General features: G+C 39.8%; 7 protein-coding genes across 7 annotated transcripts; 3 read left to right on the plus strand and 4 right to left on the minus strand.

Annotated features, from left to right (window-relative positions):
* Positions 1-16: 16 nt before the first annotated feature.
* Positions 17-3,353, minus strand: BBOV_II000250 (CBF/Mak21 family protein). Its single transcript, XM_051767649.1, has 9 exons — positions 2,971-3,353; positions 2,569-2,936; positions 2,198-2,531; positions 1,737-2,160; positions 1,548-1,701; positions 1,361-1,513; positions 216-1,326; positions 107-178; positions 17-70 (listed from the first exon to the last, which is right to left on the minus strand). The coding sequence occupies exons 1-9, from the start codon at positions 3,248-3,250 to the stop codon at positions 42-44; spliced, it is 2,925 nt and encodes a 974-aa protein (XP_051623088.1). The 5' UTR covers positions 3,251-3,353; the 3' UTR covers positions 17-41.
* Positions 3,354-3,391: 38 nt separating this feature from the next.
* Positions 3,392-5,528, plus strand: BBOV_II000270 (Nnucleolar GTP-binding protein 1 (NOG1) family protein). The gene is made up of 3 exons (XM_001609506.2): positions 3,392-5,147; positions 5,183-5,350; positions 5,385-5,528. The coding sequence occupies exons 1-3, from the start codon at positions 3,441-3,443 to the stop codon at positions 5,490-5,492; spliced, it is 1,983 nt and encodes a 660-aa protein (XP_001609556.2). The 5' UTR covers positions 3,392-3,440; the 3' UTR covers positions 5,493-5,528.
* A 234-nt stretch (positions 5,529-5,762) lies between these two features.
* BBOV_II000280 (COG4 transport family protein) lies at positions 5,763-8,288 on the minus strand. The gene is made up of 5 exons (XM_001609507.2): positions 6,734-8,288; positions 6,384-6,695; positions 6,266-6,343; positions 5,912-6,227; positions 5,763-5,876 (listed from the first exon to the last, which is right to left on the minus strand). The coding sequence occupies exons 1-5, from the start codon at positions 8,129-8,131 to the stop codon at positions 5,794-5,796; spliced, it is 2,187 nt and encodes a 728-aa protein (XP_001609557.1). The 5' UTR covers positions 8,132-8,288; the 3' UTR covers positions 5,763-5,793.
* Positions 8,289-8,435: 147 nt separating this feature from the next.
* On the plus strand, positions 8,436-9,144 carry BBOV_II000285 (putative integral membrane protein). The gene is made up of 2 exons (XM_051767289.1): positions 8,436-8,916; positions 8,953-9,144. The coding sequence occupies exons 1-2, from the start codon at positions 8,665-8,667 to the stop codon at positions 9,115-9,117; spliced, it is 417 nt and encodes a 138-aa protein (XP_051623843.1). The 5' UTR covers positions 8,436-8,664; the 3' UTR covers positions 9,118-9,144.
* On the minus strand, positions 9,043-10,323 carry BBOV_II000290 (uncharacterized protein). Its single transcript, XM_001609508.2, has 7 exons — positions 9,968-10,323; positions 9,867-9,929; positions 9,724-9,831; positions 9,635-9,685; positions 9,538-9,597; positions 9,442-9,501; positions 9,043-9,406 (listed from the first exon to the last, which is right to left on the minus strand). Exons 1-7 carry the CDS (start codon positions 10,058-10,060, stop codon positions 9,281-9,283), a joined length of 561 nt encoding a protein of 186 aa, XP_001609558.1. The 5' UTR covers positions 10,061-10,323; the 3' UTR covers positions 9,043-9,280.
* Positions 10,324-10,743: 420 nt separating this feature from the next.
* BBOV_II000300 (Rab-GTPase-TBC domain family protein) lies at positions 10,744-11,865 on the plus strand. Its single transcript, XM_001609509.2, has 4 exons — positions 10,744-11,209; positions 11,245-11,321; positions 11,357-11,647; positions 11,682-11,865. Exons 1-4 carry the CDS (start codon positions 10,822-10,824, stop codon positions 11,832-11,834), a joined length of 909 nt encoding a protein of 302 aa, XP_001609559.2. The 5' UTR covers positions 10,744-10,821; the 3' UTR covers positions 11,835-11,865.
* BBOV_II000310 (Glycosyltransferase 20 family protein) lies at positions 11,773-14,999 on the minus strand. The gene has a single exon (XM_001609510.2). It carries the CDS (start codon positions 14,686-14,688, stop codon positions 11,812-11,814), a length of 2,877 nt encoding a protein of 958 aa, XP_001609560.1. The 5' UTR covers positions 14,689-14,999; the 3' UTR covers positions 11,773-11,811.
* Between the last annotated feature and the right edge of the window lie 118 nt (positions 15,000-15,117).

Genomic DNA, 15,117 nt, shown 5'->3' on the forward strand with positions numbered 1-15,117 from the left:
AATCGCGGCCAATGCGCCATTAACCCTTTGTACACATACGTTTATAAAAATTCCTCAACTCCCGGAATATCTGGGTAAATGTCATTATATGGATTGGATAACATACCTGAAATGTCAGCAAAGCTGCCTTTAGTAGCCTTCTCGATCAATTGCGATATCTTTTTGCGCCTCTTAGGTTCTGTAACAGATGTAGCCATGACATTGAAAAAACATACCGCCTTCCGAGTCCATGTCGCTCAAGGGGTCATGGCGGTGCTCCTTACGCTTATCATCACGTTTTTTGCCTGGTTTAACTTCCTTGCTGGGACGAGTTGATTTGGTAGCCACAGAGGCGTCCGGCTTCCCAGATGCCTTGCGTCCCTTCGCTTTGCCTCCAGTATCGCCCGGTTCCATTATCAGTTCGTCTGATGAACTTGCTAGAGATGATTTGGCTCTGCCGGGTTCACCTGAGCGAGCCACAGTAGGGTCCTTAGAGCCTTGTGATGGCTTGACCTTGGACTTTTTGGTGGGCGTAGCAGTAACGGCTAATTTAACTTGACCTTGTTTCTTTCGCGATGTCTCCTTTCCAGGTCCATGTGTTTTCGCACCTTTAATTGGTTCCAATTTAGCAATGGCTTTAGTTTCTGTCCTGTATTTAGACTTGCCCAGTGGCTCTACATCTTCCGATGTACCGGACGAAGTATCAGAATCGGTGGAATCCCCTGATGATAACATTCCATCTTCAATGTCCGACGACCCAGATGAAAACTCTCCCGTAGACTCATCTGAATCAGATAAATCTTGGTCAGAAGCCATATCATCTTCCACATCGCTCATGTATTCGGAATCATCAGATATATCACTATCGTCATCAGAAATAACTTCATCAATGTCGTCGTCTGAGTCCATCCCATCAGAGTCGATTTGCGGTCCCGCCAAAGCGTCCTTATCGCCATAAACAGATTCATCATCACTATATAGCGAATCATCGTCACCGACATGTTCCTCGTCTTCACTGCCAGACAAAATTTCACGCTCCTCATAATCACTAGCTTTACGCGCCGGAGGGGGTGTGTCGTACAAAGACCGATAGTCGTTAAATAACTTGAATATTAACTGATGCGGCAGTGCCTTACGACCGGCAGTCCAATAAGCACGTTGAGTGTATTCAAAACCTTCGCCACTAAGCTGGCCAGAAGCCGCACCTAACTCTTCAAATAGACTGGGGACCTCGAAATCGACCATATTATTAGGCAAAGCTTGTGGTAACAGCATGCTCTCTTCAGATACAGTTGGGTGGTAGTATAGACGTTGCAAGTAATATTCCCAGAGGTGGGATTTATCAGCCTGAATAACTATATCTGACTACACTATAACATACCCCCTGGAATGTAGGTTTGCCTTTCATACCGAAACCACTAATGTCACTAGAGGAGTTTAACATAGCGTGCAAATCACGTTTGGAAGACATGGCAAGGCGGCATATACGAACGATGACAGTTCCAACTGATGTACTGTCCAAACAAAGACCAACCTAATGTCCTTATAATACATTTACGAAACCATACCTGTAGCAAACGCTTTACAAATGCAGCAATAATGGAAATATCATCGACATGTGTTATAAACCTAGTAACCAGCGATAAAAAATAACGCCGGTTCTCAGCCTCATATATGCGAAGATCTAGAATGCGATCGTAAAGCAAATTGTAAAACCGAGGTCTAAATAAACATATAAAAACCATAAAGAAACTAACTCAGATGAATGTATCTTGGATAGTAAAGATAACAATGCTATGTTTGTCTTGAGAGAAACAGGATTCCCAGCGGCATTGTACAAGCTGTTGATGGTACATTCCAAATTAGCCCCTGAACTACTATCCCCCGATATATAGTCAGATAGATCAAACTGGGAATCACTATTGCGCAGCAAAGTAACGCAACGCTCGAGACCAGAGGAAATACAACGTATTATACGTGAAAACTCCTCAAGTTCATAGACAGGAGTTGATTTGCGGCTATTATTGGCATCCGGTTTTGTAGCAAAAATGAAAGATAATACTGAAATGTAACACTTTATAGCTCCAGCAGTGGCCTTGGTGTCCTTGCGAGTAAAGGCTATTGAAGATAAAAATTGCAAACCACGATGCACGCTTTGTAAAGTTGGAATCCATTCGGGAGCTACGAATAATTGAACAATAGATAAGATATTACTTACATACAGAAGATCGAATGCCACGCCTCTTTCTCTTGGAGGTAGACTTGGATTTATCAACAGTAAATCCACATTTGACCTTACTAAGTAAACCCAGTAAAAGGGTACCAAATCGGTTAACAACAACCCCTTTCATACCCGAATGGCACTCAAGAAGAGCAGTTAGCTTAGTAGACGCTATAGAAGATAACTTGCTGTCACCATTAAATAGGGTGGTCACAAGGATGTCCAACAACAAACCCTCTTGCTCAGGCTTCTTAGCCAACATCTCAAAAACATACTGCAGCATACGACGCTGGACAAAAAATACACCACCCTCAAGCTGATCTTTTACCAACTAAAACAATGTCAATATACCAAACGGCATAACTAACCTGAATATAAGCGGCGTATGCCCCTTTGAAAAAGTCCTCAAAACTAACAGCATGAAGAACTAAACGAGCGTTTGGATCCAATGAATCCCAAGTCGATGCACCATTCTTCTCCCATAAAGATAAATGGTAACTTAAAAAGGTAACACAAGAAGTGTCGAGTTGATCAATGTAACGTAACTTGCGATTTGGCAGTACCTCCATAAATACAGCATGCATACGCTCAACAGCTGACATCATCACCCGCAAAGCACTGTTTTGACACATGTTAAACAGGGAAGTTATAAACTTGTAATTCAGAGGACAGCATTCAGAAGCCAGGACAGCCATAGAATCCAATGAGTCAGTTAAAGTAGCAACCGATTTCTTTTCTGCAAGACTTAATCGATACATAAAAAAACATACCTAGAGGTAAAAATACATCCTTAGCAGCAGTGCGCATCCAAGCCTTCTGCGAGTCGTTCGCACAAGTGTAACGAGAATAGGCACGAGAAAGAACGTTAAGTAACTCCTTGCCCTCTCGAAGCAATTTAGCCGAACTCATAACTTTTACATCATCCTTCGAACTAAAATTACCAACATTATGCTGAGCAACACCGTGCCAATCAGTAGATTCGTACGCATTAATGATAGACAGCAATGTGCCGTCAGCTACACCGCGACCAACGGGCTGCAGAGATTTCATCGTAAATCAGTAAACAACATAACATATGTTAAACTAATATAGATGATATAAATATGTGCGATAAAACGTTTTTAATAAAATGTAAAAACAGCACAGGGCAAAAAAAGCCTGTTCCAACAATGATTCTTGAAGGCAGTATAAAACCTACACAGAACAAAACAGTAGACAGAAATGATCGTGGGCACATTATATGCATAAAAGAATTTTAGGGTATACAGAGAGTGGCCTACGTGCCAAAAGGTCACTGTATTTAGGAAAAGTTACATTCACAACCAGGAGGTGTGTAACCTTCCACAAGAGCATTGCACTAATAACGGCGATTTACATTTTGATTTGTCTTCCAACAGCCAAAGGATATGCCATACAATCACAATGGCATAAATATTCCACACTCGTGGCGAATATAGGAAATAATGTATGCTCGGAAGGAGGAACATCTGAAAGAAACTTAAAATATCACACAGAATGTAGAGTGTTTTCTATAACGGAAAACCCAGAATACAACAATGAAGCATTTGATGGCGATAACCGGGAAACGAGAAATGATGCCGAAATAAACAGTAATAAGGAGCAGAATGACACGAATCTAATAGACAAAGATCGTGATACAAGCATTGGCGCATCTGATTGCAGAGATATGACAACAAAACAACTTTCTAACGTTGAATTTGATGAATCAATTGAGGACAGTATAGATTCAGATGGTATATCTGATGATAATATTGATACTTCAAGAGAGACGGGGGCAGTAAAAGATTTCGGGGCCCATAATGAAACATCGACCATATCAGAATTATCTTATAGTACACCAAAAAATGAGCAAGATGATAAAGATGCACATGAAACAATCCCATTTAAACTTAACGGGCCAGAGGACAAAGTCAATAACATGCTGTCTAAACGAATATTCGTTAAAAAACTGTTCAAACGAGTGCCACAAATTAGTGATACGACAAGCATACTAGTAAGATCAAAGGCCCATGTCAAGGGTAAAGTAGGATCACGCCAAGACCTGGCAATGGGCAATTCAAACAAAATCAAAAACGTAGATACAGTAGAGGAACCTGTATACGATGGGAAACCGCTCTATGCAGGAGTGTATAATGGTCTAACACCATGCAAACATACACAAAAGAGAATTATCAGAGAAATAAAAGTTAAAGTGGATTGGTATGCCCATAGCATCACTCACCAAATCAAAAACGTTACCACGTTCTATGAACAATTGCTAAGGTATATACACCCCTTCCAGTATCAAATGCTTATGACTTCTATATACGAACTACATCATACGAAGCAAATTAAGATGGAATTTAAAGAACTAATGGAACAACTGAAACAATATAAAGTAAATATAATAAATAGAGCAAACAATTTTAATTCAAAAATAGGACATGTAAGAAAATGTAGAGAAGCATTCGTTATGGCAAAGGCGTTTATACTCCAGCTCGATGAATTCTATAAAGAAGCAGAAACATATATAGATCTGTACCGAATGTTCGCCAAACACTTTAGAAAACTACCGGTATTGGACATTAAAAAACCAATCGTAACTATAATAGGCTGTCCCAATGTTGGAAAGAGTACTCTATTCCTCGATATATGCAAAGCACCGGTTCAAAAGATCAATCAGATAGACCTAAAGGAAGACCTACCAGAAACTATAGGCCTCATATCAGACGTCCTGGGACTGAAGTGGCAGGAAAATGTAGAACCCACGGTACAAAGATGCCAAGGAGAAGTTAAAGTCGCAGACTACAAGTTCAGTACAAAGTCTGTTGCAGTAGGAGAGGTGCATTATAGACTTGAAAACTTTACGGGAGAAGGACAGATATTAGACGTGCCACCACTCCTGTGGAGGAATACACCTAAAATCAACCCATATGAGAGATTAACAGTTAGTTTAAAGTTAATAATATACATTGCTCACAGTACGCTGCACTCAAGGACTTACCATCGGGAGTCATTTTTTGCTTCGACACGTCACAGAAACTGAATGAACAAATACAACTATACCGCTCTCTAGAATCTAGGTTCCCACATAGGCCGTGGATCAATGTTATCACCAAGGGTCATGATTCAGATATCTTAACAAAAGAGGTAAGTGTACAGATAGTCGTAAAATCACTTGCAGGATATCACCATTGTGCCAAGAGAAGAACTCATACACCATTTGTACCAAATGTTTAGCAACTTGGATTCCCTCCTAAAGGCGCAGCAGGTTGATACACAAAGTAAATAAGAAACTAAAAGATAACGCACCAGCTACCAAAGAATTCGGGATCGATACCTTTTGTATTAAAAGTATTACTGGTGGCATTCATCCATCTTAATGGAGTAATTCATCGAATCACTAGAGCCATAATCTATAATCGCAACATGTGACATCTGATCGTATATACGCAGATGTCACATGTCATCGCAAGGCAAACGTTTGAAACAGATACAATGTAAATGTTTTTGATATAGTACACGTACTATCTCTGCAGATCACATATCTAGTAAAAACTAGAACAATAAAAATGAATTCGATAGAGTTGAACTCAGGTATCAGTGGGCACGTCGTTGATGTCGGCATCAATGCGGAGTGAAAAGTAACGATCGATCAATTCACGTGAACCTTGACCTATAACAGTTTATCACTCATCACCAAAGACTTACTGTAAAGGTGTGATGTCTCCTCATGAGTACCACAGTTCAAAACATCAGTGATAAGAAGCAATGTGGCAAACTGGCTTCGATTATTTTGCTCATATGAAGTGCAGACATGCATCAGAGAGCGAACAATGCTGTCAAGGTACACTGCGCCGTACATTGTAAAGTGTTTGTCTAATATACTGTGCTCAAGGAACTTGCAAATGCGCTCCGTTAACGTCTCCATGCAACGCAAGTAACTGGAACTCAAATAGAATGTAGAAAGATGACCGAAAACCAAACGAAGAGTAACTGATACGTTCTCCAAAAACGGATTCTCAGACTGTAAACGGATATACCCAAAACCTGATAGTAACTCACCATGCACAAGGAATAAGACTCTTCATCTATAACAAAGCTAATCGACGAAAAAGCATTCAGAGGTTCGAATATATGATACTACGACAGATTTGAATGATTATATAAATTAAAAACGTACCTTCAAAATACTCAATGCACTTTTGCATGCCATGTCAAGTAACTCGTGGAAATCATGCATAACAGCATCCAAAGATTCCAAAGTGCTTTCCACTAAAAGTTTGTCATTAGTCTGCTGAGAAAACTCCTGAGTGAAGCAAGATGAAATCTCAGTCTTGAACTTCGATAAAAAGTTAAAGCATTCCTCAATGTTGTTCACACAATGAATGAAACTAAAACGAGATGGAACAGACTCTGGTAAATCCTGCTTATTATGCTCAAAGTATTCATGTAGCATCTTATGCCATGAGTAGTTAACAAGATTGTCGGGATTCTGAATTGAACATTAGAAAACACAAAATGATAAAATACCTCCAAATATACTTTGTATATGTTCTGACTATCCAATAAATTGCGAACGAGAGCGCCCTTCAATGTACCCTGAATAATGGCTATAACCTGATTAAGAGTGGCGCAAGCAGCTTGTACGTCACCTGTGGACACAGCACGATGCTGTGCCTTCTGAAGCACAAAGAAGGAATCATCAACAATAGTACTTGTGGAAGCAACATAGCCCTCATCAACCGAGGTGATATATATAGCGTCACTGTTAATGGCATGGTTGAGGCTGTTTGTCACTGCAGCATTCTCCAGACGCACATATAGTGACAAAATAGATTGAAGGATACAAGTTGCGTCAGTACATGAACCCACGTTATCCGTACCAACAGGTGTAAAATCAATTGACCCGATCATAGAGCGTTGTATAGGAGATACGATGCTTTGATATGATGCCTCATAACCACACCAAAGTGAACTTAAATATGCGATATCGTCTAAAACCCGGTCTAAGGTCTTCATGTCTGAAACGTAATCAAAGAAGATAGCATCATCAGACAAACTGGATTCAATATTTGATAATACAGCATCAACATCAGAGTCAATGTTGCTGTCGCCAATCAATGGCGCGAAACCAGATATTAAAAATGAGCGGAATATCATACATGCTTCAGCAGATGTCAAAGCATGGATCTCCCGACATATACGAAGGTAGTCGCTAGAACCAAGCTCATTGTGCACGGCCTGAGCTTGACTCAGTAGCAGGACACCAGCACACTTTATAATTCCGTCAAGACGAACTCCAACAGTAGATCCTTGATTTTTCGAGCATACTTCAGCCATACGCATCCTTACAATTTTGCAGTAGGATTCATAAGCCTCAGAACGAGCTTGAAGCGTAATGGCAAGTCGAGTGTATAGCTGAGACTGCTCTGAAGTCAGATCGCCACGCAACTGCTCAATCACAAAGCATCGCAAACGACGCATCACATCATCAATGTAACCACGAGAAAGTACCTTAGATACCTCATCCCAGTAACCTTCATGTTTACACTCGTCAACAGTCCTAATGAAACTATGGATATTCTCTTTACAACCTGAATGGTCCCCATCCTTATGACTCGATAAAATGCGCCAACCAAAATCGTATAAAACAGATACAAAATCAACCACCTTCACAGCACAGTTTAACTTGTCCAGAGCACAGGCACTTGTATCGGCAGCCCTGACAAAGCGACTGCTAAAGTCTTCAGTAGAGTCGAAGTTTTCATTAAGACATAAGTTTACACGTGAGATCAAGCAGGATTGTAATCTAGCGTTGCAATCCTCAACCAAAGACGTTGCTGAAGTCTCTAAAAGTGACAGATTGTCCACTATCTCAACCTCACGAGAATCCAAGCGATTAGACAATGTCTTCAAAATATCGACCATAGTGCTGACCGCACCAATAATCTTATCTGCGCATCTAATCTATACATATACAACCAAAATTCGCATATATTGGTGGCGACAAACTAAGAACTTTAGCAAAGAATCATAAATGCATCAAAACAGTGACGACGTCGAATTTGTAGATTCAAATAAATAAGAATACCTAAATTTACACGTCAAAATCAATATACACGAAAATATATGGATGGAGCACACTTCTTTGATATTATGTCCGGAATGTGTAATACTAATGTGCTAACAATAGACCGCTATGCACAATAGAATCTACAAAACAATACACATCGCAACGTACATACGACATTTCAACTTCAATTAGTTATAAATGCAAATAAAAGCGATTCGAATCCATAGTGATGTGCAACATACGATAATATAGGAAAAACTTGGACAACAAAAGTAGTACAAAATCAGTAACAGTCATCTATGAGATGAAACGGCCTAACCATTGAATAGGCAAAGAGATAGTGAATAAAATGTAATCTAACTCAAGGGGTGTAAGAAGACACCGTCCCATGCAACGCTACATCAGAGAAGGGACATATGTTCCCATCATCCTGTTTAGCGTCATCCTTACAACGTGCGCATTTCAAGTCAATCATAGACCACTTACACCTTATGGAGCAATATATGGCCAAGCAGAAGGAGTAAAAGTACCCAACCTAGGGCCAATCGTAAAGGGAAACAAGGTACAGGCAGATGGATATGTAGTAGAATGCAGAGGTGGAACGTCATACGTAGTACAGATAGCTAATTCATATAAGACTGTAGGTCAGATGTTTTAAATTAATAATGCTACCCAGGTGCTATGTGAACTAGGAGGTACACTATACCGCAAACGCAAGCTGTTGACAATAAATACCAAAGTTAAAATAGAAATGCACATATTCGCACCAGATAGAGGTAGAATTGTACAGCGTTTAGACTCTTTAGAAGAATTGTTATCAGCATCTAAAGTGAAGCGATAGTTGAAACAAATAATTGCAGAAGTAATGATCTTTACTAATTTCATGCTATGATCATATAAAAAACGAGGGCAACAATAGCATTGAGATAATATATAACGATAATGACACATGTGGTATTTTAAAAAAACCGATGATAAAACCGGGCAACGAATTCAGTCGCATCTCACGCCGATGAACCATGCTTCATAGCATGCATCTGAAGGATACGGAGAACTGTAATCAGTGGATCACTTGTTTCAATCTCCTGCTCAAGCAAAATCAACTGACAATCAGCAGAACCTTTCTTATACTACAGCTTATATAATTGCAATCATTGTAGCATACCTCAACAATCGCAAGACGGTCACGATCATCTTGGGATAGCTTCTGTATTATGTTGCTGCGCTAAAGAAATTCAGAAACAATAACATATACACCCACCAAAAAAGAATCATAAGCATCTAACAACTGTAGGTCTTCGAAACCATAAACTGCCTTTACCTGTAGAAAATATTACAACAAAGAAAAAACAACTAACATCAGATAAATGAATTTCCAACGGAACGTGTTCACCTTCAACGGTTAAAGTCTGTATATAATATTACTTATGAGATATCAAAAAACTACCCGAAGGTTGCAGTCCAAACGATAACGAGCTTTCTTGAATTCCTCTGTTTCAAGCAATATTCGAGTGCAATTTAAGAATTTTTGAGCTCGAGAAGCAAATATGCCAACCTACAATGTTGCTAAAAACATATAACAACACCAACCAGCTGCTTCAGCTCCTCTTTGCGGTAATCGTCGTCCTTGGCATTCGATGGATTGCAAGGAGCCTATACAGGGTATGTAAATTAAACCTCAACGTACATACCTCGTCACTCTCAGCTCGAGGCACACAACTACGAAACAAACAATCCATAGTGTCTGAAACCCCCGAAAATAAACAACGCTCAGTATCCTCCATGGCAGAACCAAAGGAAATAAACCGAAGTTATGATAACGTAATCCCGCGTACAGCTAGAGAAGTATACAATATAATGATGTTGACACATATATTACAGGTATTATAACACAGATCTAATCCTTAAGTAGCCCATTACATTGCGAAATTCAAAGAAATGTACAAGACGCGCGATCGTCACACCCTAGTAAATTAGTAGCAGTGTTGCGCCAGCTTATAATTATGGCAACACATTAGTGATAAATTGGTAATTAATATATAATACTGGTAGGTGTAGTGTAAAATGGTCGATTTGTGCCCATGTGTAGTATGTTTAGTTTTGGTTATATAGACCACGTGATACAAACGCCTCAATGGTGCCCCTAAAGACTGATCAATTAAAACAACGCTATCACTTGGTGTGCTACCTTTCTATAATCGAACACACAAACGATATGGACAAAAAACAATTGCGTAAGTCAGTTGAGAATTTTCAACGGCAATCTCTGCACATACCATTAAATCAAATGTGACTAAGTGAAATAGACCAGAGAATAAGAACACGCATGTATCATTTTATCCACAATGACTGTCTATAGGATTCCCATCACTAAGATAATTCCGATCGCTCATAAGTACTTTTGTAAAATTGCCTCAATGTCTAGATATCAGAATATAATACATAGGTATAAGAATCTATACAGGTCATCGTCGACATAACCAATGCATGTTGATAGCATATAGTCGTACCGCAATATATAAATAAACCAATTTCGTGCGGCCAAATGAAGAGCATCTGGCCCATGCATAGACACAAAGACAATAGTATATGTCCGACGTCTGCTATATTGAATATCAGCTACTACAACTCAAACATGGAACTAAAACCACATGATAGAAAAAGAATTGCCAAACGAATGATAGAAAGGGTGTCAGACTTTGAACGTGGTATCATGTGGAAAATATGGGCACATACAGAAGAGTATAAAGAACGCTCTCCAAGAGGATTGTACACTCACCTCGTAAATTTTAACATGTGTGAACATGACGCAGCAATAAAAAACGATGTAAATCGTACCTTTCCAAATCATTCAGTATTCAACGAATCAAATTATACACAACAGATACTATTCAACGTACTGCGCGCATATGCAATGTATAACCCGGACGTAGGTAGGTATATCACAACCCAATTATCTAAACAACAGGATACTGCCAGGGGATGGCATTTATCGCAGGAATGCTCGTAATATATATGGATGAAGAAGATGCGTTCTACACAATGGTACGAACAAAGTATGCTAATACGATGTGCAACAGATAAGTGTGATGGAGAAACACGATATCAATAAGTTCTTTCTCCCTCAAATGAAACATTTGGAAAAATATTGCCATGTCCTGGACCTATATCTTAACCGCAAGATGAACCAATTATACCTCCATCTACAAAAGAACAATGTCAACACCAAAATAATCGCATCACAGTGGTTCCTCACACTGTTTACCTACAGCTTCTCAGTAGAAACAGCCGCCATATTGTGGGATGCAATATTAGCCATGGAAGATAATTATGTACTATCGATCGCCGTAGCCATCTTCAAACTTCTCGAGGTATGGATACATTCTAATGATTAACACACTGTAGGGGATACTGATCAACGCCAAACAAGATGAACTACAAGATATCCTGAAAGATCTAACGCCATACGTATCTGCAAGGGTGATATTACGCCACATAGATAAACAAAAGTATCAGAAGGAAACTACAAAGCTATTTAAACATTATTATCAAAAGTAGCCAAAGCAGATAATAAATCTGTCACCTCAGTGTAATCATTCACATAATACATCGCCTTAGTCGGTTTCATTCCAACCGTAACCGAAATGTAACCCGAATTACGACGGGCATTTTCAATGTTTGTAGCAGCACCGTGAACACGATGCTCCAAGGTCTCAAGTGCCTTGAACATCTCTTCATCTGAACGATGATCACCTACACAAAGAATAAAGTCAAAATCGCCATATATGCGACAATAGTTTTCTGCGATATTTAATAAAGTAGCACCCTTGTTAACCCCGCGAAGACAAACGTGAACGTTCCATTTAGTACGTTGGACATCCACAGGATAAGGTGCCATCACCTGCTTCAAAACTGTCAACAATTCTACAGATTGTGTAGCACTAAATTCGGGATCAGAATGATGGTATTGGAAAACCACCATGACGTCCATATTCTCAATGTAACTGCCAGGAGTGCGATGAGCATACTGCTCCATTATCTGAAGAGCTATTACTTTCCATCTGTCGTCAACATTTTCGACCATGCAATTCCACTTCCCGCCAGTAAGGAATGGAATCTTATAAAAGTAGCCATACCCTGCACATAAACCCAGGTTAGGTAAATCGGGAAACCAAGTCTCCAAGCAGTCCCTGTTCCGCCCACTTATAGCAACAACTATATTGAGCGGGTTAGAAGATAAAATACGAATGTTGTCTACATTAGATTCCATAGGAGATAGGTGGAAACGAATCCGCTGCTCGCAATCCTGAGGAGAACGAGGAGGTATATCCCATAAACTAGGACACATTGTACCCTCACAATCAATCATAATCAAACGGCGAACCGAACTGTGGTAACGTTGCAATACTAAATCTTTATCTAACAGCTGAAACGTGCTTGGAACAGAATATGTCTTGTAGTTGTTGCCAAACCCCCAAGTTAAGTGAAGCATATCCGGTCGCTTACGTGCAAAATGCATCTCACGAACAAAATGATCAACCCATGCAACGGTATCGCTGCTCATTACATATTCAAAATCGTGAAGAGCAACCTCCGCACGTTCCTCAGAGCTATAGCACATCGCCCTGTCCAAAGCCTCAACCACACTCTCAATATGCCAAGGATTGACACGAATAGCTGACAATAACATCTTACTAAACCCAACAAATTCACTCAAAATCACAGAACCAGATCTACCGCGACGGCAGTAGATGTACTCTAAAGCTCGCATGTTAATACCACCGCGAATTGATGTGTCTAAAAGGCAATCAGCAACAGCAAATAACACAAAACGCCGTTCTGGACAGACGTTAAACTCTAAAACAACATGAGTTATGCCATATGCAGAGTTGATCTCATCAACAATGGCTAGCAATTTCACAACCTCCTCGCGACGACATTCCCAAAGAGTGTCCGTTGCACATACATATTGAACCAACAGAACCTTACCACGGGATACAGGATAACTCTCCAAATACTTTCTAAAAGCTTTAAACTTCAAAAACAAACCGGCTAGACGAATGTCACGATCTACAGAAGCAATGACAAAACGATCTTGCCATTCAGCACGGAACGAACTGACGAGTTCTTGCACGCTTTGCTCATCTAACATAAACTCAAGCAAGTCAGGTTGTATGTGACTGTGGGATAACAAAATCATAACATCACGACCATTGTACTCAATACCAAGCATTCCGCCAACCCTAGAACTATGATCAAGACCAAGAAGACGCTTGCAGCATGTCAAAAAGTGACGTGCGTAATCGAAAAATTGAAAACCTATCAAATCAGCACATAACATACTTCGTAATATAGCCTCACGAACAGCTGAGCACAAAAATAAATTGGATGATGGAAACATGGCGTGCATAAAAACACCAATATTGGCACGTTTCATACGCCGAGTTATAAAATGAGGTACCATTAACAATTTATAATCATGTACCCAGAAAAAATCATCCTCAGAACCATGAGTTGCAGCAAGATCAGCATAATGCTGATTCATTCCGACATAGGCATTCCAAAGCTCCCAACTGAACTCACGCTGCTCATCCACATTCCATAAACCGATATTATAAAACAAATTCCACAGGTGCTCCTTACAAAAACGTAAAGCACCAGATAAGATGTCTATTGGAATGAACACAGGAATGCAGTCATGCTCAAGTAACAAAATACGCAACTCATCCTTCTCCGATTCGCTGAAATTGCCACCAGATGATTCGCCGCTAACATCATTGGAGCTTGAATCACAATCAGTCTCTATCAAACATGAACCGACAAAACGCATCTTATTTCTACAGCGTTTCCTTATCTTCCACAGCGTAGTAGTCAACGGGGTATTGGACTCACGAATGGCAAATACACCATCAGCACCTCGATAAACTTGAATAGGTAACCTAGAAGACACAAAGTATACAGTAGCATTGGGATCAACATCTAACCCGTGCAACTTTTGAATTGCACAAAGAGAATCTGTACCGCTGGGAGCATTTTCCGGCCCAATGGGATGCAAAGGTGGTACACCGGCGTCAGATTTCGCAGTGTATTGTTCACGGTAGTAGCCGTAATCATCCTCTACAATCATGTTTTGACCAGTTGGCTCAACGTGACGAATGGAATCCTCGTGCCATTGTACAAAACCACCCAAGTCATTCAACACAACATAACGGTACTCACGGCGCTCCTTCAAAGGAAGACTAGCAGGCGTGCGAGAAGTCCACACATCATCTACAGTGCTAATACGTTGCAATTCATGACATGCGTTAATATCCCAGTTGCCGAGCGAAGGATGGTCGCCAACAACAGCAAGACGTCGACCAAAGTCAAGATTCCCTTGACAACGAAAATGAACAGATGTAAAGTGAGCCATATTTCATATCATACAGATGGTCTACACATTGGTCACACATTCAATGAGCTGATGCAATCCATGTAAAATTGGCAGACACACAGTCCGAATACTTTCATCATGAATGCGGAGACATGATACAAAACACAGACTTCCAAGTTTTAAACATATAAGAAATATAATGAACAGACAAAAACCGTTCAACAGCTATATGGCTCACATGTAACACGGTTGTACGGACACTATATTAAAAGGGATCTAAATTCGTTACCAAGTAACATTAAAGTATATTTAACGAAATGTTGTTATCTTAACAAAAAATAATATAAACGGAATATGTATCTCTATGAGGAAGGATAACGAGACCCTACGCCAATATGTAACATACGGCATGAGGAATCACCAAAAGCACATTAAGACACAAAATGATTTGAATTTTAAAATTAAAAA

This window comes from Babesia bovis, chromosome 2 (assembly GCF_000165395.2).
Source record: "Babesia bovis T2Bo chromosome 2, whole genome shotgun sequence".
Lineage (NCBI taxonomy): Eukaryota > Apicomplexa > Aconoidasida > Piroplasmida > Babesiidae > Babesia > Babesia bovis.